Source organism: Lagenorhynchus albirostris, chromosome 5, assembly GCF_949774975.1.
Source record: "Lagenorhynchus albirostris chromosome 5, mLagAlb1.1, whole genome shotgun sequence".
NCBI lineage: Eukaryota > Metazoa > Chordata > Mammalia > Artiodactyla > Delphinidae > Lagenorhynchus > Lagenorhynchus albirostris.
This window is the reverse complement of record NC_083099.1, coordinates 16158344-16184861: the sequence shown is the minus strand read 5'-3', so window position 1 is coordinate 16184861 and position 26518 is coordinate 16158344. Positions and strand designations below refer to the sequence as shown.

Here is a 26518-nt window from a genome sequence, read left to right as displayed (position 1 = left end):
ATTATTTTCAACCAGAGACATGAGGAAGGAGCGTGGAGGTGCTGGCCCAGGAAGGCTTTGCTGAGTAGGTGGAATATTCAACCACCATTAGAGTATTTGCTGGGCAGAGGGGGGATTCCAGAGAATCAGAATACAGTATTCTTGCCCTTGAATTTGTACACGCTCAGGATGTAAGCGAAGTGTTACAGTACAATGTTTTATGTGGCTTAGTAATGCTGCTTGTGCCTCCTATGGTGTAGCTGCGTACTGGGGAAGAGGCTCTTTGTAACTCTAAGAAGAAGCGCCTTCACCAGGTATCTGGGCTTTCTGACCTATTCCCCAGACGCTTTACATCTAGCATCCCTTTCAACCTCTAGCCTCAGTTTTCACCAAAGGACTCACAAGGTGGGTTTTTTGGGTTTTTTTCTTTTTAAATCAGCAGGTGGGATACAAAAGCAGTAGCATTGTTTGAATTACATGTGAAGAAGAATGTGAGGTGTTTTAGAGTGGAGGAATATATTTTTCATAATTAGAAGATACGTATTTTTAGGAATATACATTTCCCCACGATAAATCTTTTCCAAAGTGTAAGTGAACGCTCTTGAAAAGGTGACTTCTAGTGGCTGTTTGCTTCCCGTTGCATTCTCTTACGGATACTTCATTTCAGCTTATGAATAGATCTACGTGGAATTAAAATTTATATAATCCTTTCTGTATGCGAGGATAGTAAAATGTAAGAAAGCATTTGCTCGAAGCCATCTTTTCTTTCACTGCTTACATTTGATTTCCAAGTAAATTGTCTTTTGAAGTCTTGTCAGTCAATTGTTAACCATGATAAAGTTATCAGCTTAGGGTTATATTGTCTGACTGACTCGTATGATTTTCCTGGGTGGATGCAGCAATCTTTCTCCCTTTCATACATGGTAGCCTCTCTGTGAATTTTTTACATAAGAATATATATATTAAGGGATCCATGCAAATGTTAGTTGCTGCCAAAAAAAGGGTTGTTTCTTTAGCTAGAAACAGTTGATTTTGCAATCGACAGTCAGTCTTACGGTTGGTTTGACTGTGAGTATATGGGACTCTGGCGAAATGAAATGGAGCGAAACACACAAAGAAGACAGCCACGACAACAAATACTTTACCTTCTAGCCTTTTGCTGTTTTTGCTGCCCTTCCTCTTGGACTTTCTATAAGAATTGTATACCTTTTTTGCAATCACCATATAGCATAGAAGCATTAGGACAAAAACAGTCCAGAAAATGAACTGGGAAATGTAGTTCACCACTTCATGCCATTTCAGCCCAAGAGGACCCTTTAAGGAGGCACACTTTTTCACAGATGACGGTGTTGCTTCCTTGTTGCTTAAGATCATATTTGGCAGGGAGAGGAGGAACAAAAAGAGCCAGATGAGGGTTGAGACCACTTTTGCAAAAGCAGGTTTTTGTACGAAAAATTTTCCAAAAGGTCTGATGATCTTGAGGAACCTGTCAAAGGCTATGAGCCCCAGCAGTGTGATGCCCACATACATGGTCTCATAAAAGACGACGGCAGAGAAACGACACACAAAGGCTCTGAGCTGCCAGGGTCCGAGGCGCGCGTCTGAGAGGATTTTAAACGGAAGCATGAGCGTCATTATCAAGTCGGCCACCAGAGTATTTTTGAGGTAGACAATGAAGGTGGAGGAGCTGGGGATGTGAATGAACACCCACAGGGCCAAAGTGTTCAGCAGGGTGCCCATGAAGAAAACGACAGTGTAGATGGCTGGGAACACCAGGTGCGCTGCCTTCATGTCCCTGGGGCACCTCTCAGACCCATTGAAGCCCTTCATCACTGTGTCGTTCATGGTTTCTAATGTCAGCTGTTACACATAAACATACACACACAGTAAAACAAGAAGCATTTCATGATTTCAAAACACTACTTGTTAAAAGCAGACTTTAGGTTTGCAGCATATTAGCACCTTACATGTCTTCATCCCATTTAACAGATCATTTGAGAAGTCCCATGTTGTTTCTGGCCAGAATTTTTAAAGCCCATAGTACATTTTTGGTACTTGTAACAGTACCATTACTTTCACACCTTTATGAAATCCAAATAACTGGTTCTACCCCATTCACAAGTTCGGCTTTTGGCATGGCAGTAAAACAAAGCTGGCTAAGAGGTAAAGTTACTCATGTCAGATTGCTGTACCTTATGTAATTTCCTAGGCTCATAATCTAAGGTTTGTAGAATGTTAACCTTAAAGCATTTTTTTCCCCCTTGAACCTATGCCATCATTTATAAGCAAGCCACTCATAATAACAGCTGAAATTCACCTTTGTTTGGGAGGATGCTCAGCTCAGTGTCTTCCGATCGAGGCAGTCATTAGTTCAGCCCATGAAGGCCATGTGAAGCAAATGTCGTTCTGCTTTCTTATACCCCGTTTCCTTCCTCATTTTCACGTGTGCAGTGTGATCCATTAGAACCTCTTCACATACAAACCTTTGGGGGATTTTCTAATAAGGAAGCTTTCTCATTTTAAACTTATATACTGTTGATCTACTCTGGTTTGAGTAAGTCAGTTTAGTTGCAGTTGTTTTTATATTTTCTCATATAATAACTTCCCTGCAGTTTATCTTCTCTACATGTTCAATGGAATTTTTAGTGCCTTTTGTATATAATAATAGGGAGAAATGTACAGAAAACAGCCCCAAATTGTAGGAGAATAAGAGTTGACTCTAAAATAAGACAACATCGTCATCTGCATCCTTGTAGCCTGCTTTTTTCAGAAATGTGTGTTCATTAGGTATGACCTGATTATTTCTGTAGACATGTATCTTAGTCTTTTGGTCTTTCGATCTCTGAGGGATAAGAAGATGTATCGTCTAAGAGTTAAAGACTATAAGACCCAAATTTTGGGGGGTTAGAATTCCAGATTCACCAATTACTGGGTAGTAGATTATAGACAAATGATTTAGTAGCTCTGTGCCTCATTTTCCCCATCTGTATAATGGGTTTAATAATAGTACATACCTCAGTGTTGAGAGGCTGAGATGAGTGCCTAGAATAGTGCTGACTATATATGAAGCATGAAAAAAAGGTTAGCCACTCACTGCTCTGGTGAGCGAATTGCAGATTTAAATGGAGATATACTGTTTCACTTATTAGAAAGCCATTTTTGGAAGTCTCTTCTTTATTTGTGATTGTATGCCAAGTGCTGAAAACTTCAGGAATTTCATCACTCATCCTTGGGTCAAGTTCTATAAAATTTTTGGAAGTATGTAATTGCTGCTTTTGTATAGAGAAAGCTGTTGTCTGTGAAGAAATGTTTGCTCGCCAGATAGATAAAGAGAAAGAGGAAATCAGAAGATCCTATGAGGGAATGTAGAGTTCTCCATGGTGAGTTTCACTTCATATTTCTTGCTATGAGTTTTACCACAGAATTGGACCAGACCGTCGCGTTGGCTTGATCGAGCATTTTGGGTGACTTAGCTTGGAATTCTGAGAATAAAATTACATATCCCACCGGACATTTTTATGAGGGAATAGGATGCCTGATAATTTTGGTTGGAACTACCCAGTGTGGTGGCACAGTCTGAAAATTTGGTGTTTGATTCAAATAAATTGATCCTTGGGAAATACAGATTCTGGATTTTATTAATGTACCGGAACATAATTTAAACATATATCCTTTTATTTGCTTCAGTAGAGAATAAAAGCAAACTTAAAAAAATTTAAGTAGAGGGATTAGACCTATGTCAATTAAGTATAAATTTCCTAATGGCTCCAAATCCATTATTTAGATGCAGGTTCAGAATAGTTTCAATTTAAACAAGGGAAATGCTGTACAAGATAGTTTCATAATATGAAAACTGGAAATCACTTTTTGGTCAAATTTCAAAATGCCGAAATGTGGGAAACCTAAGAGGAGGAACTGATTTACGGTGGCATTTCTAGAGTTACAGAAGTATCTTCTCTTAAATGTAGTAGGTTTCACAATGTTTGACTGTAGTAAGTATCCAACGAATCACTCACTCCTTTCTGTCCACGTGCTTCAAACGTATTAGCCAACAGTCTCTTAGTTCGCAGTGGTGCTGGTGCCCCCTGAGGGAGGGTCCTTCACCCTTGATGCCATACCCTAGAGGCTGTGATGGACAGGAGCACCGCCTCAGGAGCCAGAGGGCCTGGGTTCATTTCCTTATTCCACCTTTACTTGTGACTTTGGTCAAGTGACTTATGCTCTCTGTGAAACCAGTGCCCCCTCTTAACAATGAAAATAAGTAATAGTATTTGCTTTATAGGGTCGTTAAGGGGATAAAATGAGTGAACGTTTGTCAGGTGCTTTGAATAATGTCCGTCAAATGGTACGTGTTAGTAAGTTTCTTGTTAAATGAAATTAAAAGAAAAATGGAATACTGTGTGCACCTGTGGGGATAGTGCACAAAAGACAGGAGTGAATCACAGAAGATAACGGATGAAGGGTCCTAGAAATTATTCCGATTTGGCAAGCTCCTAAACTAAACATTTAAAATCCTATCAAGCTCAAAGGGAATTTAGTCAAAACCAATTAAATCACACAAGCTAGACTTTATAAGGGATTATCTGGTCTTATTTAATTCTTACAGCAGTCTCAGAGATCCGTCCCATTTTACAGATGAGAAAATGGAGGCGCAGACGTTAAGCAGTTTGCCCAAAGTCCTGCAACCAAAGCCCACTGTAAACCCTCATGGTCTGGTTTCAGAGCCCCCGCTTGGAACCAGCCTGTCTCTCTCCTGTCTGCCAGAAGCCAGAGACAGGGTGAATGTGGAATTGTTTACCAAATTCTGGAGTTTTTGAGCTGGGTACTACTGATTGATGAGTGAGGAGATAGAATCCACTATAAAGTTTCAGGGACTTGTGAAACTCTTAGTCTCAAAGTGAGGTGCCAGGTTGAAAACGTAAATTGGTTCATAGCAGTAGGGTCAGGAGAGAATCAAACATGTAAGGAAAAGTCATAGAAATTAGAAGCCTGCCAAATGGGAATAAACTACTTTTTGCATTTGCTATCTCCTTAGGGATTGTCTTTTGGATCAGAGTCAACAGTATAATGTTCATGTTGATGTAACCACTACCACGTAAATGACAATTGAAAAGATGTGGAAATATTTGCTTTCATTTGGAATGAAAGGGAAAGTGGGAACTCCTGTACTCATAGAAGAGCCTTTTACTTCCCATCAAAGGATACCACGGTACTTTCTCAGATTATATGAAAGTGTTTAAAATCCCACAATGAATTAACCCAAGGTGGTAATAATCTAAAATAAATTACGCAGTTTAACATTAACTGTAGTGATCTGTGTATGAATAAATTTAATGTTAGAAAATCTCTACATAGAACTGGAAACAGGCAATAAATTCACACTACTGTCTGAAACACATATATTAATATCCAGTTTCATAATTTTATTATAAAAGGAAAACCAGTGTAAAGAATTCAAATATAGACATATGTAGTAGAAAGTGAAAGTTAATTCCCTTTACATATACATACCAGTGTGTGTGCAAATATATATGTATATATTTATGTATTGACATATTAGATCTTTGTTTCGTTCCATGTTAGTACATGAAGATTTGCTAACAAGTTTTTTTTTAAAAAAGTTACACTGTATAAAGGTACCATAGTTTAGTTAAGCAGTTACTGATGGACGTTTAGATTTTCTTTTTTCCCCATTTTTCCTCTGTTGAAAACATGCTGTAGAGCAAATACCTCTCCATGTATTTTTGTATTTTGTTCCAACGTATATTTATAGGAAGTTTCCTAGAAGTGGGATTACTAGGTCAAAAGCTGTGCATTGCAATGTTGAATGATATTTTCAAAAAGCTTTCCAGAAAGACTGTACCCATTTATAGTCTCACCAAGTAGGATTATCCAGCACGATTACTAAAAATCTTTTAAATCAATTCTAAACTTACAGGTGAAAAAAGCCGTGTCATGTAAATATAAATTTATTTATTAGTGAGGGTATATATCTTTTCATATTTTCATTGCCAATACAAATATGTATTTCTCCTGGAAATTGATGTTTTTCTTGCCCTTTTCCCATTTTCTAAAAAAAAGTCAGGCTGTTTCTCTTTACTTATCGGCTTGCAAGTATACTTGCATATATTTAGTTCCCACCAGCCTCATTGTAATCCCAGTTCCCACTTTGGGTGTTACCATATCATCTAGGTCAGCCGTAGGAACCTGTAGGTGTTTTCAGTGCAAAACTGCTGAAACATCGAGAGGCATGAAGAGGGGGTTCTTTCTCTACATAGGGCTTTTCTCCCTGTTTTTAGAGTTCTAGTCCAGGGGCTGTCAATCTTCTAAACAGCCAGTTAGTAAATATTTAGGTTTTGTGACCCTGCAGCCTGTCACAACTATTCAACCCTGTTGTTGTAGCAGGAAACCAGCCATAGATAAAACCTGAGTGGGTGTGGCCTGTGTGCTAATAAAACCTTATGGACACAAAAACTTGAATTTCATAGTTTAATGCAACGTAAAGTTTTATTCTTCCTCCTGATTTTCCTCCTGAAAACATTTGAAAATGGAAAAACCGTTCTTAAGTCACAGGCTGTACAAAACAGGTGCTAGGCTAGATTTGGCTTGTAGGCTAGAGTTTGTCACGGCTGCCTATGACTGTTTATATAAGAAACCACTGAGAGAAACTTCCAATAACCAGCATCCTTAGGACTTGTTAGCCACTAAGGCCATGGGCAAGACTACATTTTGTTTGTCTCATCTTCTGAACCGGAGTCTACAAAATTTGGCATCTCCCTCTCTCCGTCCCTCTCTCTCTCTCTCTCTCTCTCTCTCTCTCTCTCTCTCTCTCTCTCTCTCTCTCTGTCTCTCGAAGTTATTGTGAAATGTGACATGTAGTGTGTATATTAAAGTTATTAAAGCTAGAGATAGTGACATTTTCTGTGTATAATGAGTGCTCCATAAATACTGATCTCTCAGTCTGTCTTGAATGGGATCAGTTTGATGTTTGATATAGAAGTATCAACAAAGTGTGATTTAGAGTTTAATGTAAATGTTTCATGTTATATATAAAAACATAGATAATTCCAAACATTTTACAATTTCTTTTCCACAAAAGTACTGTAATACCATTAGCTTTTCTGTTTTGCTTTTTTTTTTTTCTTTCTCTTGTGGAAATTGTCATCTCAGTGAATGAGTTTAATCCAAAATGGAAGATTGTTCAGGAAATCTCTGCCCATCCTGTAGTTTCCCGACACCTCATGTGATCCTGGCACCGTGAGGTGGCCAGCTTTCATCCACTCTCTACCCCTGACTTGACTGGATTGAGGAGTAAACCTGCCCTTCACTTTTCCCATATACAAAGTAAGATGGTCCGTTTAGTTGATCCTTAGTTTCTCTTCCAGCTCAGATATCCTGGTATTCTTACAGAATGTGCTTACTCATGTGACATGAGAGTGAATTGCCTTGGTTTATCTGGCAGAAATGGCTACTGCCTTTGCCCAGCCGCAGGTCGAATATGCATCTCCACTGACATCCAGTGCTTGCTTGCAGAAGTGCCAGAGAAGGAAATGTGGCCGCTGGAGAATAGCTGCCATCTAGGGAGTTAAATGAGTCCAACTGTGTACTGAAATTTAACTCAGCAGAATAAAATAGATTATTATTGGAGTTCAGTGAACTTCCTTTTCCTACAACTCACCGTTTTTATTTCTTCTCACATTATATTTAGATATCGGTTTCTATGCCTTGTATTTGGGAATCACCTCTGAGGAGCCTAAATAACTGAGATGAATCGTGTCCACTTCCAAGTGTGTTACGTACTTTTTTTATAATAAAAAATAATGTGGCTTGTGGGGAATCAGACTACATTATAAGTTTGACCTATTTTTTCATTTACGTATGAACTAATGGATGTGAGACGTCACCTTCAGAAGAGATTTTGCCCAATAGTGTGCAATAAAACGGATTGTGTTGGCAGCTGTCGTTTCTTAAAGGGGTTTGATGTAGGCGTATATGAAAGATGAGTCATAGTATCTAGTGTCTTTGAACAAAGAAATTCCCACAAAGTATGTTTTAGAGTTTAATGTAATTTTTTTATTATCTACACAAACAGGTAATTCCAGACATTTTCATCACTTTCCTGCTAATAGTTATACTGTTCAACTGCATAATCATGTTTAACTTGTTTTTCTCATAAGGTAAATGTTCATTAACCCAACTCGCAGGCAGTTTCTAGAAGCTAGTTAATAAGGATAAGTATCGATGATGGTATTGTATTTACTGAAGTTGTCAAAGTAGTAGCAAACTGGTTTCTCCGGTGTTAAGGATATATTCATAAGTTTTTGGTATTAGAATGTCATAAGGCAACTATTTTAATAGCTTTCCTATTTTTGCTCTTTTTCTTGAGAAGGTAGTTTTAAAACCTCTATCTTCTTAATGAAAAAAAATTTAGTCTCATCAATTACCATTTCAATTAGTTTAAATCCCTTAAGTTTTTACTTATAATTAAAAGTTAGTAGTTACTGTTCCTTGCATGTCCCAGTTACTTATGAGTATCACAATAGGTCAGCATTTGGTTAAGGGACTGGGATATATATACATATGTAAGTACGTGTAAGTATATATACATATATAAGTATATAAGTATAATATTTGGTCAGAAGATTTTATCAGATTTATCATTCTTAGTTGATTACAATAAGTTGATAATAGCATTGTGATCAGTAATATATTTTAAAAATTACCGTAAATGTTATTATATGTTTACCCATTTTGCCAAAACTCTACACGTCTGACTTCTGTGTAGTTTTGCATGTGGCATGGTGACTGGGTGCAGTTTGTTTTGCTACACAGCTACATGTTCAGTTACTTTTCTGCATTTTAAGATTGCTTTCAGTACCGGACAAGTAAAAGAAAATTGCTTTTGTCACCTTCTGTTACTTGTTTCAAGAGTCATCATGACTAACTCAGCTACTTCTTAGTCAGTATTAATATTTTCACACAGTGCTTGCCTGTTTGGAGTTCCAAACACTAATAGACTGAAGTACTACCTCAGTTTGTTTACATTGGGGTCTCTTCACTTGGGTCACCACCATCCTGTCCTTTTTTCCTGTTTTTATGGGATGGAGATGATGCAGAATTGGAGCATCTCAGCATACTCATCAAGGACTTTTTGAAGGATTTGCAAAGGAAAAAGTAGATGAATGGATCCAGGCACGCGTTTAAGGAAGTTAACCAGAGGGTGCTCTCTTTGACGTAGAACAGAGTATTCTCAGCAGAGCAGTCAAAGACATCCCGGGTTTGGCTCAGGGTGTAGGGAATTCGGGCAAAATGGAAAGGAACGAAACAAATAAAAAATACAGCAATGATAATGAAAACTTTGATGTTTACCTTTTTCTTGGGGACTTTGCCGACGCCCCTTGTTCTCACGTATGACTTGTACAGTTCTTTTGTAATGAGCGTGTAGCATACAATGACAATTAGAAAATTAATCCAGAAAATGACTTGACAGATGTAATTGACTATTTCATGCCAGACCAGACCAAACTCTGATTTCAGGAATGAGCATTTCTTCACATTCTTGTCACTGGGCCTCCTGTTGGTCAGAATCATGTTAGGCAAGGAGAGTAAGAACATGAATGCCCAGATGACGACAGAGAGAATCTTAGCCCCCAGGAGATTGTTGGGGTTGGATGTTTTAAATGGCCTGGTGGTCTTCTGGTAGCGATCGATAGTTATCAGTCCTAGGAATGAGATACTGATATACATCGTGAAATAAAATACAACGGAGGTCACTTGGCACACGAAGGCTCTCAGCGGTCCTGTTCCCAGTTTGGCATCGCTGAGGATTTTGAATGGAAAAGTCAGAATCATGAGAAGATCAGAAATGACTGTGTTCTTAAGGAAAATAATAAAGTTGGATTTACTGTGGATTTGAAAGAAAATCCTCATTGCCAGGCTGTTTGTGATGAGTCCAACGAAAAACAGCACGGTATAGAAGAGCGGGAAGAGGACCTGGGTGATTTTGTAATCTCGGGTGCACAGGCTGCCATTCCCAGCCGCAGTGGTGAGGTTGTCCATGGCTTGTGTTTCTCCTTGGCTACCTAGAGGGGGACAGAGGGCGTGATTATTTTCAGTCCCAGATATTTGATTTCACTCTCATCTCGGGGGGTAACATTTTTGGACAAAAATTGAGGTGTCTGAGCCTCACTGGGTTGGAGTTAGTAAGAACACAGAAAAATTGAGGTGTCTGGTCCTCACTGGGTCGGAGTTAGTAAGAACAGAAAAATTGAGGTGTCTGAGCCTCACTGGGACAGGAAGAACACAGAAAATTAAATCTCAAAATATTTCATGGTGACAAATATTTTATCTGTAGCAAAATAAAATAGCCTGAAGAACATTGTGTGAAGGTGTGGCTACTTTGTGTTTCTTGTTTTTTGAATTTTTGCCTCTTATAGGACATTTATTGATCTTAGGCAAAAGTGCACATACATAAAAACTAGAAGAGAAATACTCGGGCTGTGCTTTGTTCTTCTGCAGCTTCATTTCCACGCCTTCTAACTTTTTTGTTTCTATTCACAGTCACTTTTCCTACACCATCCTTGTTCCTGGACTTCATTTTCCTCTAGTACCTTCAAAGGGTTCTAAGGAGAAATGACCGATAATTGCTGAGTAGAATTTTAAAAGTAAAAAGTGAAAAGAAATTGGTATAACATCACTTGTGGAAAAATTGTTGTTAAATAAATAAAAAGCAGAAAACATTTTTTTTCTTTTGTAATTGGAAGGTATTTCTGCTTCTCTATTGCTCAGTCATCCGTTCGAAAATCAGCCTCATAGAGACTATTCTTCAGCTCCAAATATTTTAACCCATGTGTATCTCTTTTCCAACTTTGCTCAGTAAATTTTAAGGTTTTACATATGTTTTCTTGAATATCATTCAGTGCAAATTTTTAAATGCTAAAAAAATAAGGAAATGGCTTCTGTATGTCGTCATCAGATGGCATTCCTCAAAACAGCCTGGGCATACTTTCTAGATTTATAGAGTGTATATGATTAAAATAAAATACCAAAATCATGTCCTTGTCTGGTTCCATAGGTTGTTATACCACAACAGGCAGCTATAAAGGAAATTAACACTTGACTTGAATACATTATTTGGCATCTAAGTTTTGAAATTTAAAATGAAATTTGTAAAATTTTAATTCATCAAAAACAAATGGAATTGATTCTATGTAAAGTGTTATTCCTAAATATGACATGGTAATGTTAAAGTACAAATATCTAAATTAAAAAAAAATCCTTCCATTTAAAAGATTTAAATATAGCAAAGGCAGCGCTAAGTTCCCCCAAATGTCAGAGGAATTCTTTTTTCCATCCTTTAATTACTGAAAGTAGAACAAGTGAAGATTCATGTCACAATATGGCTTCAATTTTCAATACCTCCTCTCCTGTTTAACTTAAAAAATCAAACAAACAAACAAACCTAAATAAACCCTAGTATTTGACACAAGATCACTGATTTAACCTTCCTTGCTACTGCTACTTGCCTTTGTTTATGCCCTGATGGTTTTGGAAATTCTACTTTGGGAATGCTCATTTTGCGTAGACTGTAACTTATTTAATAAGTATTCTTGGTATTGAGAATTTCGGCTCCCTCTATCTATATTAAATTCCATTTTACACTCAAGGTAAAATAAGTAAGACCATTTGAATTTTATTTCCATGTTCTGTGTAAATTTTTTTTTTTTTTAGTGAAGAAGTTAATGGTTATCTCTAACATCGTTAATGCAGCTTGTATTTTAATTTATATTCCATATAAGTACCTGCAATGATATTGCTATTAAAGTTTTCCAACTTTAAGAAAACTTGAAAAAACTCACACACACATCATAGTGCAAATACATATACTTGTCAGATACTTCTAGAGATAAAGTTACCTGGTTACTCTGTTGATTCTGAAGGATTTGAATGTATCCAGTATGTGGTAGTTAATAAAACCTGCAGAGTGGCATCTGGTTATTTTCCTTTTAATGTCTTAGTTTAGCTGTTTACACTCTTTATGATAGACAGTCTTCTGAGCTTTCATCAGTAAGGTCTGGAGTGTTCTGGAGAGAAATAGAGGGAGAGAGGAAGAGGACTTCACAATCAGAAATTACCTTCAGACACCGTGGACTCAAAGCTATGCAGACGCTGTGTTTCTGTCTGGCTGCTTTTAGGACTTCTGCTTTTATTTCCTTGGGAAATATGGGGCAGCGTGGGTGAGAAGTCATCTTTTAAAAAGCAATTTAAAATCTTGTGGCTTTTTACTGAAACCTGCCATAGAGTTGATGCTTTGTGAGTTCTTTGGGTTATTTCCCATGAAAATGATAAATCCAAGTGGAGATCAAGCCTGTCAACGTCTGCTTCCTGGAGAAGGTTGCAAACTTGCTTTCTCAGATGTTCATTTACCTGGAAACACATGTGCTCAACACTGGGTGATATATTGCCTTTTAACAAGTAATCACATTTTAACTCTTAATGTGTGCTCGTTAGGGATGTTAGGTTTCTTGCTCTTTGTTTTTTTCCTGGTTAATAATGTCAGTATTTTAAATCTGTGTTTGAGCAACTCTTTGTAGGCGACACAGTTTCCCCCCATTATAAATTTTAAGATTCTAAAATTACATTAAGAAAGAGAAACAGTTGTATCCATTGCCAGGCTTATTATATAGTGTCTTTCATGCTTTTCTTGAGTAGAATTTAAATATAAACAAATTATTATTACTTTTCTTTTGACTTTGCTTTTGTTTTTTTGGGGAAATATATCATTAAATGAAGGGACTGTGGAATCACTACTACCTTTATGTAAATATTGTGGGCACTCACGCATGTGTACACACTCGTACGATATTTCAAACTGTAGTGTCCTTCTGTTACCAGCAGATCCACTTGGGTAGGTGTCTTTGCTGTGAACATATGTTTTGGTTATTTCTTTCTTCTGAGTTTTGAGTGTGTCTCTCTCTGTGTAGGTTAGATAATCTTCAAGGATGGTTTTCAAAGTACAGAACAGCAGCTCAGCGTCACCTGGGGAATCAGGAGAAATGCACTTTCTTGGGCACCAACCTAGCCCCAGTGGATCAGAAACTCAGGAATGCACCCCTCACCTGTGGTTTCACATGAGCCTTCCAAGTGGTGCTCATACACACTCAAGGTTGAAGACCACTGACTTAAACTACCTGAGAATTTTGTTGGCATTGTGGATTTGAAATCAAGCTATGAATTTGGGTAATTTCAGTTGGAAATGTCAGTCACGTGATGATCCCCATCTGTTAGTCATCTAGAGGTGTCACTTTGATGCTATACTTTTAGAAGATTAACTTATTTGTTGGTTTAGAGAGACAGCATACTTTCTGAAAAACCTTTTATGCTACATACACTTCAGAATAGTAACAGCCAACTTTTGATTTCTTATGTTGTCACGAATTAACTAACATTTTATGATCTCAACTGTTCTGTGAAGTAGATAATCATCTTGTTTCTATTCTCTGGATGATGGAAACTAAGGAGCAGAGCAGCGAAGTTAGAGATCCTGTTCAACTCATACTGTCTGATTCCAGAGCCTGCATCTGTGACCACTGTGTACAAAAATCTTCCCCATCTCACTGTCTCCACAACCCCTCCCTACATGCCCCACCCCTACATTGAGGCCCAACGGTAAGAGGTCAATGCCATGAATGGAATGGCTACACTTTTAAGAAGATAGGAGTCATGCTTGCCTTCACACCAGATTGTCAACTTTAAAGGAAGTTTGTGAAGTGTTTCTAAGACCTTTGGATGAAACAAGGCTTTTGGGAAAAAAAAAGAAAAATCATGACTATTTTCAGCAAATTAATATGCCATGCTAAAGGAACACTAATTCATGCTACTTTATGGAGAATTTATATTTCCAGATTCCTAAAGGGCTATGACTAGGGATTTGAGGGGTAAATGAAAGGCTCCAGTTCTTGATCTAAATTAACTTTCTCTTTCCTCTGATTTTAACTCACAACCACACCTATCTGTAAACCTTCTCTAATAGTATTTACTCAGTGGAGGATGACTGGAAAAGTGAAGTAATTCTATATACCCTAGAATTTTTACATGCAAGTGGTTTAATTGGTTTCTTTATTTTATCAAGTCTGTTTATCTGAAAATATGTATTTGCTTCAAATAGGATTACTGTGAACAGAGAGGGCCATGCCCTGAAATGGAAGGACCCTGTGGTCCTTGTGAAACCGGGTTGGGACAGAAGGATGGAGAGGTAATTAAGCCACTGGATGAGCTCTTAGGCTGTTTTAGTTCCAACATCTTACAGTTTTGAGATGCAGTCATTTTGACATTAGTGCAGGTTTGGATGGAGCACATGCATTCTAAGGCACTTCTTACGTCATCTAGCTTGGCTTTACCTGTTAGCGCGTACAAATTCAGGTTAGATATAAGATAAATTCCAAAAGCAAGGAGTCTTGGGCATTGCGGTATTTAGCAAGAAAAGAATACTACCTCTGGTGATGCAGTTATTTGTCAGCCTTGTCTTGAGTGTTCCGCTTGAAAGTAGAGGACTAGTATATACCGTTAAACTGCTTGACGGCCGTTACGCTCCTAGGATGCTCTGGGTTCGTTGGATAAAGGCCTCATTTTGGCCACACTGGGGACTATAAGCTATTTTTGAACAAAGCTTTCCTTCACAAATCTAAGTAAAGGAGTCTCCGATTTTCTTGAATTAGAAAGAGTTACTCCAGGTCAGGTGTATTTATACTGAGAAGCTACTGATCTCCTTGTTCCTTTCACACAGCCTCTCCACAGTGTGCACGCCCATCTCCCCCCGCCCCCCACCAGCCCAAGGCTTATTACTGCTGTAACACTGATTTGAATTTATTTTATTCTAAACAGAATAACGTGGTACATTGAAAGCTTCAGCTGAAAGAAATAATGATTGGAGGGGAAAGGAGAGTACATGGCTCTGATAATCTCACCACCATTATGGCATCCTTGTGAACACACACACACGTTTTGGCAACATTTCTAATCACTCATTTTAAAGAAATGAAGATGACTAATATCAGGCTTCAGTTAACTCCAAGTTTTCCCTTTTCAGGACATTTGGCTCAAGAGACATCGTTTAATTTCTGTGGTACAACAATCCTTCCAGAGTTTTTGGATGTGCATCCTCCTAAGTTTTTAAAAGATCGATTAAGTGTGAGTGTGAGATATTATCTGAAGAAAGAAAGTGATTGATCTGGAGGGTGAGATGTTCAGAACTCGGGGGGGGGGTGACCTGTTTAACCCAAGGACAGCGGGGGGCTAGCGTGAAAGGGGTTAGCTAGACTTCCACGGACTCTCCTATGGATTCTTTCTCCACCCCACAAACGTGTCCTTCAGGGTATCAACAAGAGAATAATTCTTTGGTACTGATCTTTACAAGTATGCAACTTGAGGGTGTTTTAATACCTAGTTTAAAGAGGAGAACTCATTGATACCTTTGGATACATTTGGTCCATTTTCTGAGATTGACCTTATTCTCATGTATAAGTTGCTATTTAAAGACTTGTGCATTTTCTACATGCACAAAAAATTGATGTAAACCAATCTTGTAGGCTATTGAAAAAGAGTTGCTTTGAAAACGTGTTTGCCTTTCCTCTTTGAAGACGAGTAACGGCTCTCACGGTTTCCCTGAAAAATGTTAACTGTCAGAAACACAGTCGTCATGCCCCATATGGAGGTTGGCCGGTGGTTCCCCCCACCACCCCGCCCAGCTAACTGCAGGCTTCTCTTGCTTTTTAATTCCATCCCCTTACTCTCACCTCATGGCTTTGCTTTGCTTCTGGCCCAATTCCCTGAACATAACAGAGCCAATGAACTAATACAAGCATCTTCAAGTTCCTCACTTCTTCACCTCCAGATTTCCCTGTATTTTCACCAATTTTCTTTTTTGTCTGTGGTTAAGTGGAAAGATGTCCTGGTCTTTTGAAGTTAATCCAGACAAGAGGTCACTGTTACCCATCTCCTTTGTCAGTTATCTGCCCTCCAGTCCGGATTTCCTTTATGGAGACTCATTTGAAGCATAGCTTTGAAACCAGTTTGTCATTGGTTATCCTAATACAATGATCACTTTTCTCTCAAGCCATTGTTCTTTATACCCAACTACTAGTAAGTGTGGTTTACTTCCCACACCTTCACCATTTCACCATCTGCTCTTACTTAAACCTCCTGTTTCCTACCTTCTGCCCCTACCACTCTAGAGAAACTTCTCTTTTGAGGTTCACACATGTGGTTTTCTTTTTTTGTTTGTTTGGTTTTTTTTGTTTTTTGTTTTTGCGGTACACGAGCCTCTCACTGTTGTGGCCTCTCCCGTTGCGGAGCACAGGCTCCGGACGTGCAGGCTCAGCGGCCATGGCTCACGGGCCCAGCCGCTCCGCGGCATGTGGGATCTTCCCGGACCGGGACACGAACCCGTGTCCCCTGCATCGGCAGGCGGACTCTCAACCACTGCGCCACCAGGGAAGCCCCATTGTGATTTCTTAACTGTATTCAACACTGTTGATGACCCCTGTTGCTAACTGTCCCTTCCCTCGCTTTTGTGACCTTGACTTGTCTGCTTATTTATTAACTATGGAGAGTGTGTGTCCATCATTTGATGGTTTATTTATCCCCTTCACTATTGCAGCTGTTTTCCCTCCCAACCCCTGCCCAAAGAGAATATGGAGGTTTTGAATGCCTTCCAGTTACATAGTGCTCTTATCCGTAAGCTGTCACTTCTGCATTAGACCTGCCGTCAAACCACCTACTAGACATTTGTAATACATTTCCACCTACCCCTTGAATTCCTCTCACCTAACGGTGAATTTATGAGCTCCCCCCTTATAACCTACTCCTTCCCCGTCCCCGCCCGGACCCCAACAAATTGTATCTAGTGAGTCCGTCTTGAAATCCAGTGAGATGCACATTCACTCAGATGCCTGATCCTTTCCTAACTTCCTCAGATACCTCTTGATTTTGCTTCTTATTTTTTATCCCCACCACTAAGACCTAGTTTACACCCTACAGACTTTTTTGGTCTAAACTTCTCTCTGCCTTTCATTTTTCCTCTTCAGTTTTTTTAAACACTTAGTTATCAGGTTAAGTTTCCTACTAAACTAGTTTTTTTTTTCTTCATCCCTGCCCTATTCTTTTAGTCACATGTTTCTTCATTAATCCACTTGTTTACTCATTATTTCATGCATTCAACAAATATTAAGTGCCTAGTCAGTGCCATTAAGGAAAATATAAATGTGAATGGTCTAGTGAGGAAGACAGACATTAAACAGATACCTAGAAAATAGGTGAATTACACAGCGATAAATGCTCCAAAGTCGCTTGTCCGCACACCTCCCTCTGCAGTGAGGGCTTTCGCTAAAGTGAGTTGACAGAGGGAGGGACCTGACGCTGTCATCATGCATAGCATTTCCACACGTGCACTTGAGGCTGTTGAGAGTATTTCAGGTGGCGGGAGGAGACCAGCAAAGGAAGGAAGTGCCCGGCACCTTCGGGAAATGTTGAGCAATGCAGCACAGCGTGGCTGTGGGGTGCCTGCAGGGCAGGCGTGGAGGTGCAGTAATATCAATGGACAGCAGGGGGTGCTGTGTCTGATATGCCACTAAGCATTTTACAGACAGATCCCCACTCTCACCAAAACCTTATAAGGTAGGTAGTGTTAACCGTTTTTCAGAGGAAGAATCTGAGGCTCAAAAAGGCTCATTATCTTGGGCCATGGCGTTGGCAGGTGACACACCCTGGACGCAGGCACAGCTCTCTCTTACCCTGAGCTCGGGTTGTTATTGGGCCAATATGAAGCCACAGTACCCCGTGTTCATAGAACACATGGGTCTTTCCAGGCTACCTTCCGTCACCATCCCTGTTTGGGGTTCGAACGCTGCAGGTGCTATCTCTATGATACTGAAGCTGTACTCCTTAAATCAGGGAACATTCATCCTTGCATTTTCTCAGAGTTCTTAGTACCTTGTCTTGCTGTAGGTAGGTACTCTATAAACAGCTGTTGCTAACATCTTTCCATCACCCCTCACACAACAGGTTTACATTAGAACCATTTGACAGGTGCCTTAACTGAAAACAATCACATGTCACATGACATGACAGGGCACATGACTGACATCTGAGTTTTGTGCAGTTTCCTCATCGCCCTTCTGTCCCCTTTATAGGGCTTGCCTATATGTACACACCCCACCAGGAAGTATATCAGTAATGCTGTGTGATGACAACAAAAATTGGAGATTGACAAAGTAGCTCAGGTCACTGAGATATAGCAATCACTACCTATGTCAACTTTGTCCTGTGGTTAGGTCTGCCTTTTGAAACTTCGGAGGAGATTTTGAAACTCAAGGTGTTAAATAACAGCTTCTAGAAAAGACTTACTCGGTTTGAACAACCTGAAATATTAATTATCGGGGGACTTGGTAGCAAGATAGATTGGCAGAGTATGCAAATGTATATTTCTGATAGAATGTTATTAAAAAAAAGGAACCGGTGCAAGAAGTGGTGCTTTGAATGCAGGCAGGTGAGAGAAAGACAGCATGACAAAAAGAGACTGAGAGAACAGTGACAGAAACTGAGAAGAAACAGGCTCTTACTTCAAGGCTAAAGAAGCAAAATGCTACTTTGTGCAGAGTACACACGTGGAGTACTCCAAATTGAACATTGTCGTTCTCCAGGTCACAAGGACTTTGCTCTTTTTTGCAGCCATTACTAATTTACGTGCACACAGTGCAGTTTGTTTTCCCTGGGACAAAACTTTTCGCACGTGAGCTCCTTAGGGATAGATACTGTTAGGGAGAGTAAGTACCTCGCATGGGCAAACATGTACAAATGGTAAGAAAAGGAGATGAACTGAAACGTAGAGCTAGGAATTTCACTAAGAAAATGGAAGAGTATAGGATCCAAGAGAGAAATTTAGATAGAAAAATTCAAAACCAGGCATAAGAGAGGACACATCCTGGACTCTTTAACTCTGGCTAAAGAATGTGTTTAGCGGTGTGTTTGTTTTTGTGATGGTGTGACTAAGTAATTTCCTCTCCCTTGTGAGAAAAATAGTGCTTGAATTCACTGTGTCTGTGGGGCAGGTGTGGGAAGGTGGTCCAGAAGAGGAAGGTAGTGTCAGAACGTGTTTGCATTTCCAGCTATTTTCCTCACACCTAATGAGACCCATGCTGTCTGTCGTTTTCCATTTGGAAAGAAATACACATGTGTCTTACACAGTCATATTGGAAGTAAATGGAACTTTTTTTTGTAATAAAAGTACTTGAGGATCCTCTTTTTTCTAAATATAAAATGTTTAATGATGTTTAATGCATGTAGAAAACTGAGCTTGCTAAGAAATAACATTTTCCATAAGGAAAAATTTAAACTAGATAGTATGTAATAGGATGTGAAATTAATACCATGTTAAATTTTAAACAATCAAGAGTCAAAACTTACTCTGTAAGGTACGCCCACATCAACTGCTTCTATTAAGACTTCAGGTCAGTTGGCACTTTTTTTTTTTTTTTTTACTTTAGCAAGTTCCAAACTGGAAAAACAAGGGTGTTGCCAGTGGAGGTTGAGGTGAATTGAAAGGTGGGCGGGATGCCACCACCGCACGAGCCAGCATGGAGCTGCTGTGGTCAGCGCATATCATGTCCATGAACCCCATCCTTTAAACAGGGGTTTCAGAATGCATTTTCTGTTTTTCAGGATGAATCTTCAAGTCATGAGTATAACCAGCGCACAATCCTTCTTTATGGAGTGGGCAAAGAGCGTGAAGAAGCGAGGCATCAGTTGAAGAAAATTACCAAAGATATTTTGAAAATCCTAAATAAGAAGAGCACCACAGAGACCGGGGGTAAAGAGCCCTAATGCGTTTGCCCCCATTGTGCTGTCGTTTGTCTTCCCCTCAGCACGGTCTTTATCACAGTCGTACATGGCACTGTCAGCAGAGGGTTTCCTCCCCCGAATGACTGTCATGTTGAAATATGAATAAGCACATTGAAATGTTAAGGCCTTGGTCCCATTTATAGTAATGCTTGCATGAAAATAGCACCTTCTATAGATAGATAGAGGTGATTTCATTTGCTCCTCTTCTTTTCGTATTTCCCAAATTTTCCACAGCAGTCATACATAAAGTATTGAAGAATGAGTTGGAAAACCCTTAGGCTGGAAGAGGTCCATTCCCCCATTTCCATCCTTTTTCAAGCTTATAGTTGGCTCTGGGTACTCATATTTACATGATGATTAAAAATCGTGGCATAGTAGTGGCCGATCTTTTCTTACGTTATTCAGAAGAATAATTGCAGTAGGTAGGGGAGGCTACCCACGTCTCCAAACGATTTCAAGTAAAAAGAAAACTGTGTCTTTACTGCATAATGCCTTTACTTGGGATGCTCTGTCACTAAGCTTTTTACATAGCTCTTACAGTGAAGCTATGCCTTTGTATTATGTCACCATATAACATAATTGGAACTTTGTAATTATCCACTTCACATTTGCCTAATTACTCTTCAAAGTTTGTTTATTTTATTAGACAGTCATACGATTTAAAGTGTGCTATCATTATGTATACTCCACTACCACCACTGGTATTTATCTCTCTGTTACTAAAATAATATAATGGGGAAAAAAAGTTTGGACTTTCCCTGTGCGAACAGCACGCTTCCTACACAGGGCATAAACCACCTCTAGGAACCCTGCTTTCTTGTTCAGTACAAAATAAATACTGTTTTACGAACCTCTCCACAGGGGGTCCAGTCTTTAGGACTTTAACTGGATGAATTACTAGAGCTTGCCCACACTAGATCTTTCCCACAGAAAAGGACAGATATAACTATTGCAAATAGCTCTCTTTCCTCTCCATCAGTAAGGGTGCAGGTGCAGAAACAAGGTACGAGGGCAGGGCGAAGTGTTTTTAGTCTGAATGTGTGTTTTGGGTGCCTGATGTCTTAGAACACAGTGGGAAGGCTACCTTTGTGTTATTTGCATCACATTCCCTAACTCACTTCTGTGGCCTCTTAAAGAGTTAGTGCTACACAGGCGCCATGAGGTTGTGGAAGGGAAATGAAACACTGTTGTCATTATTGAGATTGGGGAGGGGTAAAGAACTGCTCTAAAAAAACTGTTGATCTGTTGTTTTGCTGTTTTCTCTGTTAGAGAAAAGAGGAAATGGGCTGAATTCCAAAGCCCTGCAACTAGCTAGCAAAGTATATTTGAAGCTACTTTTTGTATATTTGGGAATGGGATGGGCACTGTGTCCTTTAGAAGGTTCAGTAATATGGGCTTTTACCTAAATTACTTTTAGAGAGTCTTTTCAGGTCCTGTGGAATGTTTGGTTTGGGGACGCTGAGAGGGGTGGGACAGGGAAGGAAGCAACACGGTATCCTTTTCTGCTGAGTCTACTTCCTTCCTTTATACAGTTTTTTAAAATGCTAGACTATTGTCTGTCCTATCTTTGTACCAGTCTCTTAAATAGGCAGTTCTTGCTTGTGAACTCACCAGGAGAAAATCATTGTTGTTCCATGCTAATTTTTGAGATATCCGGTACAGTACTAGATGTACCCCTGAGGAGAGGATCATCTTCAGTGGGGATTTTTGTCTTTCCCACGTTTTAGATAAAACTCCTCAACAAGAAATATGTTTGTTAATTTGGGATGTAGTGAGCTGCCTTCTGATAAAGAGGCTGGTGAGGCAGGAAAACAGAAGTTGTCTTAGCATGTATTTGATTTCTGGCTACACATAAAAACATGATTTTGAGGAACTCATTAGGAGTGCTCTCAGAGCAACCGGACCTTGCCTGGGGGCGGGGGGAGATTTATAATCTAAAGCTGAAATGACATTTCCAGTTGAACATGTTCAAATCTCATTTTACATTTACATTGACTAGTCACCTTTGGGTGTACATTTTCAAAACATTAATGAAGTTTTACCGTACCAATAAAAGTCAGAACTTCCAGGATTAGAGATTTAAAAAAAAAAAGAAAAAAAAGGAAAATCAAAATTAAGCAACAAGAGAGCAATAATATATATTATGAAAGCAAATTAACATAAAACAGATGAAAATCTATGAATTATGACTATACTGTTATCTATGTAAATGTCATTAAAATATTCCTTTGAGAACCACCACTAATTTCTTAATTCTTTCTCTCAAAGTGAATGTAAATTGCCAAGAGTCAATTGCATCTTTTTTTATAAGAGGTCTTGAGAAGTTAGCTATGTGTAAGTAAACAGAGCCTATTAATATAGACAAACCAAAAAAAGAGGTATTTGTGAGTTCTTGTGCTGGGTCCACGTGCTGCAGTCTGTTACTTTTCTTGGTAACAGACTTGGTTTTGGTCCCAGGAAGGACTGAATAAATATATTAACTTCACTTCCAAAGCTCGTGGTACCCAAGACTATTGGTGTAAGTTTTGAGCCTTGGACTAATGATGTTAGTAAATGAAAAATTCAAAACTTGGATATTTTACACATGCTCATGACATGCAAACAGCTGTATTGAAGGCAAAATGCCACTTGTAGGTTTCATGAACTCCTTTCTTATTATTTGCGTTACATTTGGTGATATTTGACAAAAGTGACACACAATCTTGTACCTTATGTTACTCAGCACCTTTTAATTCTAAGTTTGTTTGTCTTCGGAAACAACAGCCTGGGTTTTTTGCTTGTCTTTTGCCTATCTATAAACCACAATTGCTTATTGTTGAAAGAGAAGTCTCCTTTCTTGTTATTTTCTAAATCCATTCCATTTGCCATTAGCAAATAAAGCCTTTTGAGTTTAGTGAAATCCTTCTTGAATCTTTAATAGAAAAATCAGTAAAGTGAGCTCTGTTCCCCAAATTAAACTTTCCCAAATAAGATGATGTGAGTAAGAGGGCTTTTTTCTCAGTAGCCTTTGACTGCTTAGAATCATAGTGTTGGAAATGATCTGATCTTTCGTGGAGATCGTATAATCCAACATTTCCTTTTTGTTTTTAGATTTGTGTTTGTAAATACATATATTAAAAATATTTTAAAGTAGGACCTAATTATTTCTGGATCTTATCCTTAGAGCTGTTAAGAGCAAGAGTCCCTCTGGAATAAGCAATGTTTATAGTATTTCTTATTGATATTTTCTTCAAACTTCTTTATACTAAATTGATAAAGGTAGCACTTTTCCATTAAGATGGAGACATTTAATTCCTTTCTACCCCTAAAAAAGTTCGGCATTGTGTAAATTTCCTTTTTTACATACTAAACTGTTTGGGAATCTCCTAAGAAGATGCCAGTGATGTTTTTCCTATTATATCAATGTGAGCCTCGGTGATTTTTTTTCCCCCATTCATTGTTAATATCGTATTTTAAAAGTCAGTGGGTAAGAAACGTTTATAGAGGGACTTCTCATTAATAGCCAAAAGTTTAGATATAGTACATAAGTGAGAATTGTTTTTTGTTTTTTTTTTTTATAATTTTATGTACGTATGGCTGCGTTGGGTCTTCGTTGCTGTGCGTGGGCTTTCTCTAGTTGCGCCAAGTGGGGCTACTCTTTGAGCTCAGTAGTTGTGGTGCACGGGCTTAGTTGCTCCGTGGCATGTGGGATCTTCCTGGACCAGGGATCGAACCTGCGTCCCCTGCATTGGCAGGCGGATTCTTAACCACTGCGCCACCAGGGAAGTCCCAAGAATTGTTAATTTTTAGAAAAAAAATAAAATTACCTCAACAGTATGAATCAATCTCAGAAGCATAATTTTGAGTGAAAGATGCCAGATGTAAAAAGTACGTATCATACGATTCCATTTGTATAAAGTTCCAAAGTGAGCAGTACTAATCCAAGCCATCAGAGGTCAGGATCTTGGTTCTCTGAGGAGGGAGAAGTGACTGGAGGGAACCTGAGGGGGCTTCTGGAGTTTTGGTACGTGATTTTGTGATTTGAGTTTCATTACATAAATTTATTTTGTAGAAATTCAGTAAGTTTGTACAATTTTCCATTCGTATGTTATACTTCAATAAAAAGTATCCATTAAAGTCAAGAGCTTCAATTAAATGGAAAATAATGTACCTACTGTGTGTTTATTTAGTTGGAGATGAAGGACAGAAAGCCAGGAAGAGCAAACAGGAGGCATTTCCAACACTGGAGACTGTGTTCACAAAACTTCAACTCCTTTCATATTTTGATCAACATCAAGTGACATCTCAGGTAGCCATTAAAGCTGTTTTATTATGCATTTGGGATATTTCCTTAAAAATCTTTTTCATGCAATATATGTTTTTGGCTATACTTTAATATAATTTAAAAAATTATAAATACATTTTTTAAACATATTTGGAAGCGTCTTAAACTATCAAGCAGTTCAGTTTTAAGTGTCAGGTTGCCTTCTTCAGAGGAATTAATTTTTATCATGGAAATATTTTTACCATATGATAATAATCAACACTATATAAAATAATCTATAATGTAGTACTTATTACATTTTAGTCCTACATTGCTATCGATAAGGGAGAAATCTGTTGATGACTGAAGAAAAATTACTATGCCATTGAGAAGAAACCAAATCTCTTTTGTTTTACAAATCCATTGATAGTCAAATAGATGTCATCTGGAAATTAATTAGCATTTATTGTTGTTCTGCCTTTAGGAGAGTTGGGTGTAGATCTGAATGACAACTCAGCTTATTTCTTCAAATTATAGTTGCTTTAAGGATATTATTGCATTTGTACATGGTTTTGTCTTCTGTAGAAGTATGTTTCAACTTCTAAATAGAATCACGTATAAATTCACGTTTCTTACCTACACAATTGAAGTAATTTAATAAATAAAAGTTATTTGGACTGTCGGTCTTATGATTACTTTCACTTTTTTTTTTTTTTTTTTGCACAGATCTCTAACAATGTGCTGGAACAAATCACAAGCTTTGCATCAGGAACATCGTACCATCTCCCATTGGCTCACCATATTCAGCTCATCTTTGATCTCATGGAGCCAGCACTGAATATCAATGGCCTCATTGACTTTGCAATACAGGTGTCAAAGGGATCCTGCTTCTCTCTTTTTGCAGAAGGCAAACCTACTAGGCATTGTACAGTTTAAAATGAGCCACCCAGTGCATTTTTGAATAGTTGAAACATTCTGAGTCAACAGTACTCAGCTAGCATTTTCAACTAGCATTTTAATGGCATCTGTGTTCATAATTTTCAACTAAATAATTATAATTTGTGCTAAAATATAGTAATAGTCACTTTAAAACGTGAGAGCTTTGAGGGTATTTCTTGTTTGTCTTTTGTTTTTTGCTTAGGGAAAGGTGAAAGTTTGTTTGCTATTTATAGTAAAGTATATTTTAGGGAAGAGCAAAAAATATGAAACATTATTAATTTGTTCCACTATTTTTCTTATACACATACTTGAGTTCATTTGTTATGTCACTAGTGAGTAGACATAAAACTTGGTTTCTTTTACTTATTCTATTGGAGGTGTTAGCTTTGTTAATAATAAGAAAATGATGATAAATAACTTCCATTTACTGAAAAGGAGGGGCAAGTGGACAAAAAGTCAGAGGTGGGGATGTTCTTCTCTGAAATTATCCAGTCCAGAACTTTGGACCACCGTAAAATTTTGATAACTGTTTCAGTATTGGGTACCTCTCGATTGCATTGACCGTGATGCCCAGACAGAAGGAAAACTCTATAATTTGATAAAGTATTAAAAATAAAAACCAGTTAATTCATTGGGGTGCTGAGACTGTCGTTGTTTATGTGCATGTTCCTGGGGCGGGACAAGGAAGGAGATCAAGTAGTTTTAGAATGACTCAATATATCCGTGGTTTGTAAAAATAAACGTCTTTCCTATTTGTTTTGGCAGCTACATTTTTCTTCGATCTTTTCTCCCATTGTAGCTCCTGAATGAACTGAGTGTTGTGGAAGCCGAACTGCTCCTGAAATCCTCCAGCCTGGCAGGAAGTTACACAACGGGACTGTGTGTCTGCATTGTGGCCGTTCTCAGGAGATACCACAGTTGTCTGATCCTGAATCCCGATCAGACGGCCCAGGTGTTTGAAGGGTTGGTATACCCTAGAATGTGTAATTTGTGATGAAATAGGATAGTGGTTTTAAGACAAAAATAGTACTGTTTGTTTCATAGAAAGGTATAACACAGTTAAAGAATGCTTGTGCCAGGAAACGTTTATCGGAAAGGAGATAAAAGCATGAAAAGTCCGCCTGCCTGCCTGGTGGCTACTTCGCTCGCCCTAGTTGCTGTCATTTCTGCTACCCAGCATCCTTATTATGGATGGTGAATAAGTGACTGCTTCTTCGCTTATGTCATTTCAGTTTCTGTTTGGAGAATCCAACGCCAAATAAGCTTTGCACATACATCATCTTATAGATTTACCTTTTCAATTTTATTTCTTTTATAAATTAAAGGAAATTTTTGACAAGGGTTAATCTAGAATAAATGACTTTTTTGATTCTTAGTCTTTTTTGGGTTTGTGTGAATTGTAGGCTGAGGTTTTCTCTACTACTGTTAGGGAGTTGGGCGAAGTAATTACATCACCCCCAT

At 38.5% G+C, this 26518-nt stretch overlaps 3 protein-coding genes across 3 annotated transcripts in view; 1 reads left to right on the top strand and 2 right to left on the bottom strand.

Moving 5' to 3' along the window:
- MED12L (mediator complex subunit 12L) overlaps positions 1-26518 on the top strand; it is a 326097-nt gene that overhangs the window by 226645 nt on the left and 72934 nt on the right. The window contains exons 16-19 of the mRNA XM_060149610.1: positions 19696-19843; positions 24045-24163; positions 24845-24988; positions 25857-26020. Coding sequence (XP_060005593.1) covers positions 19696-19843; positions 24045-24163; positions 24845-24988; positions 25857-26020 — 575 coding nt within the window. The remainder of the gene's footprint in view (positions 1-19695; positions 19844-24044; positions 24164-24844; positions 24989-25856; positions 26021-26518) is intronic.
- On the bottom strand, positions 823-1833 carry P2RY13 (purinergic receptor P2Y13). Its single transcript, XM_060149620.1, has one exon. It carries the CDS (start codon positions 1822-1824, stop codon positions 823-825), a length of 1002 nt encoding a protein of 333 aa, XP_060005603.1. The 5' UTR covers positions 1825-1833.
- On the bottom strand, positions 9019-10038 carry P2RY12 (purinergic receptor P2Y12). Its single transcript, XM_060149612.1, has one exon. It carries the CDS (start codon positions 10036-10038, stop codon positions 9019-9021), a length of 1020 nt encoding a protein of 339 aa, XP_060005595.1.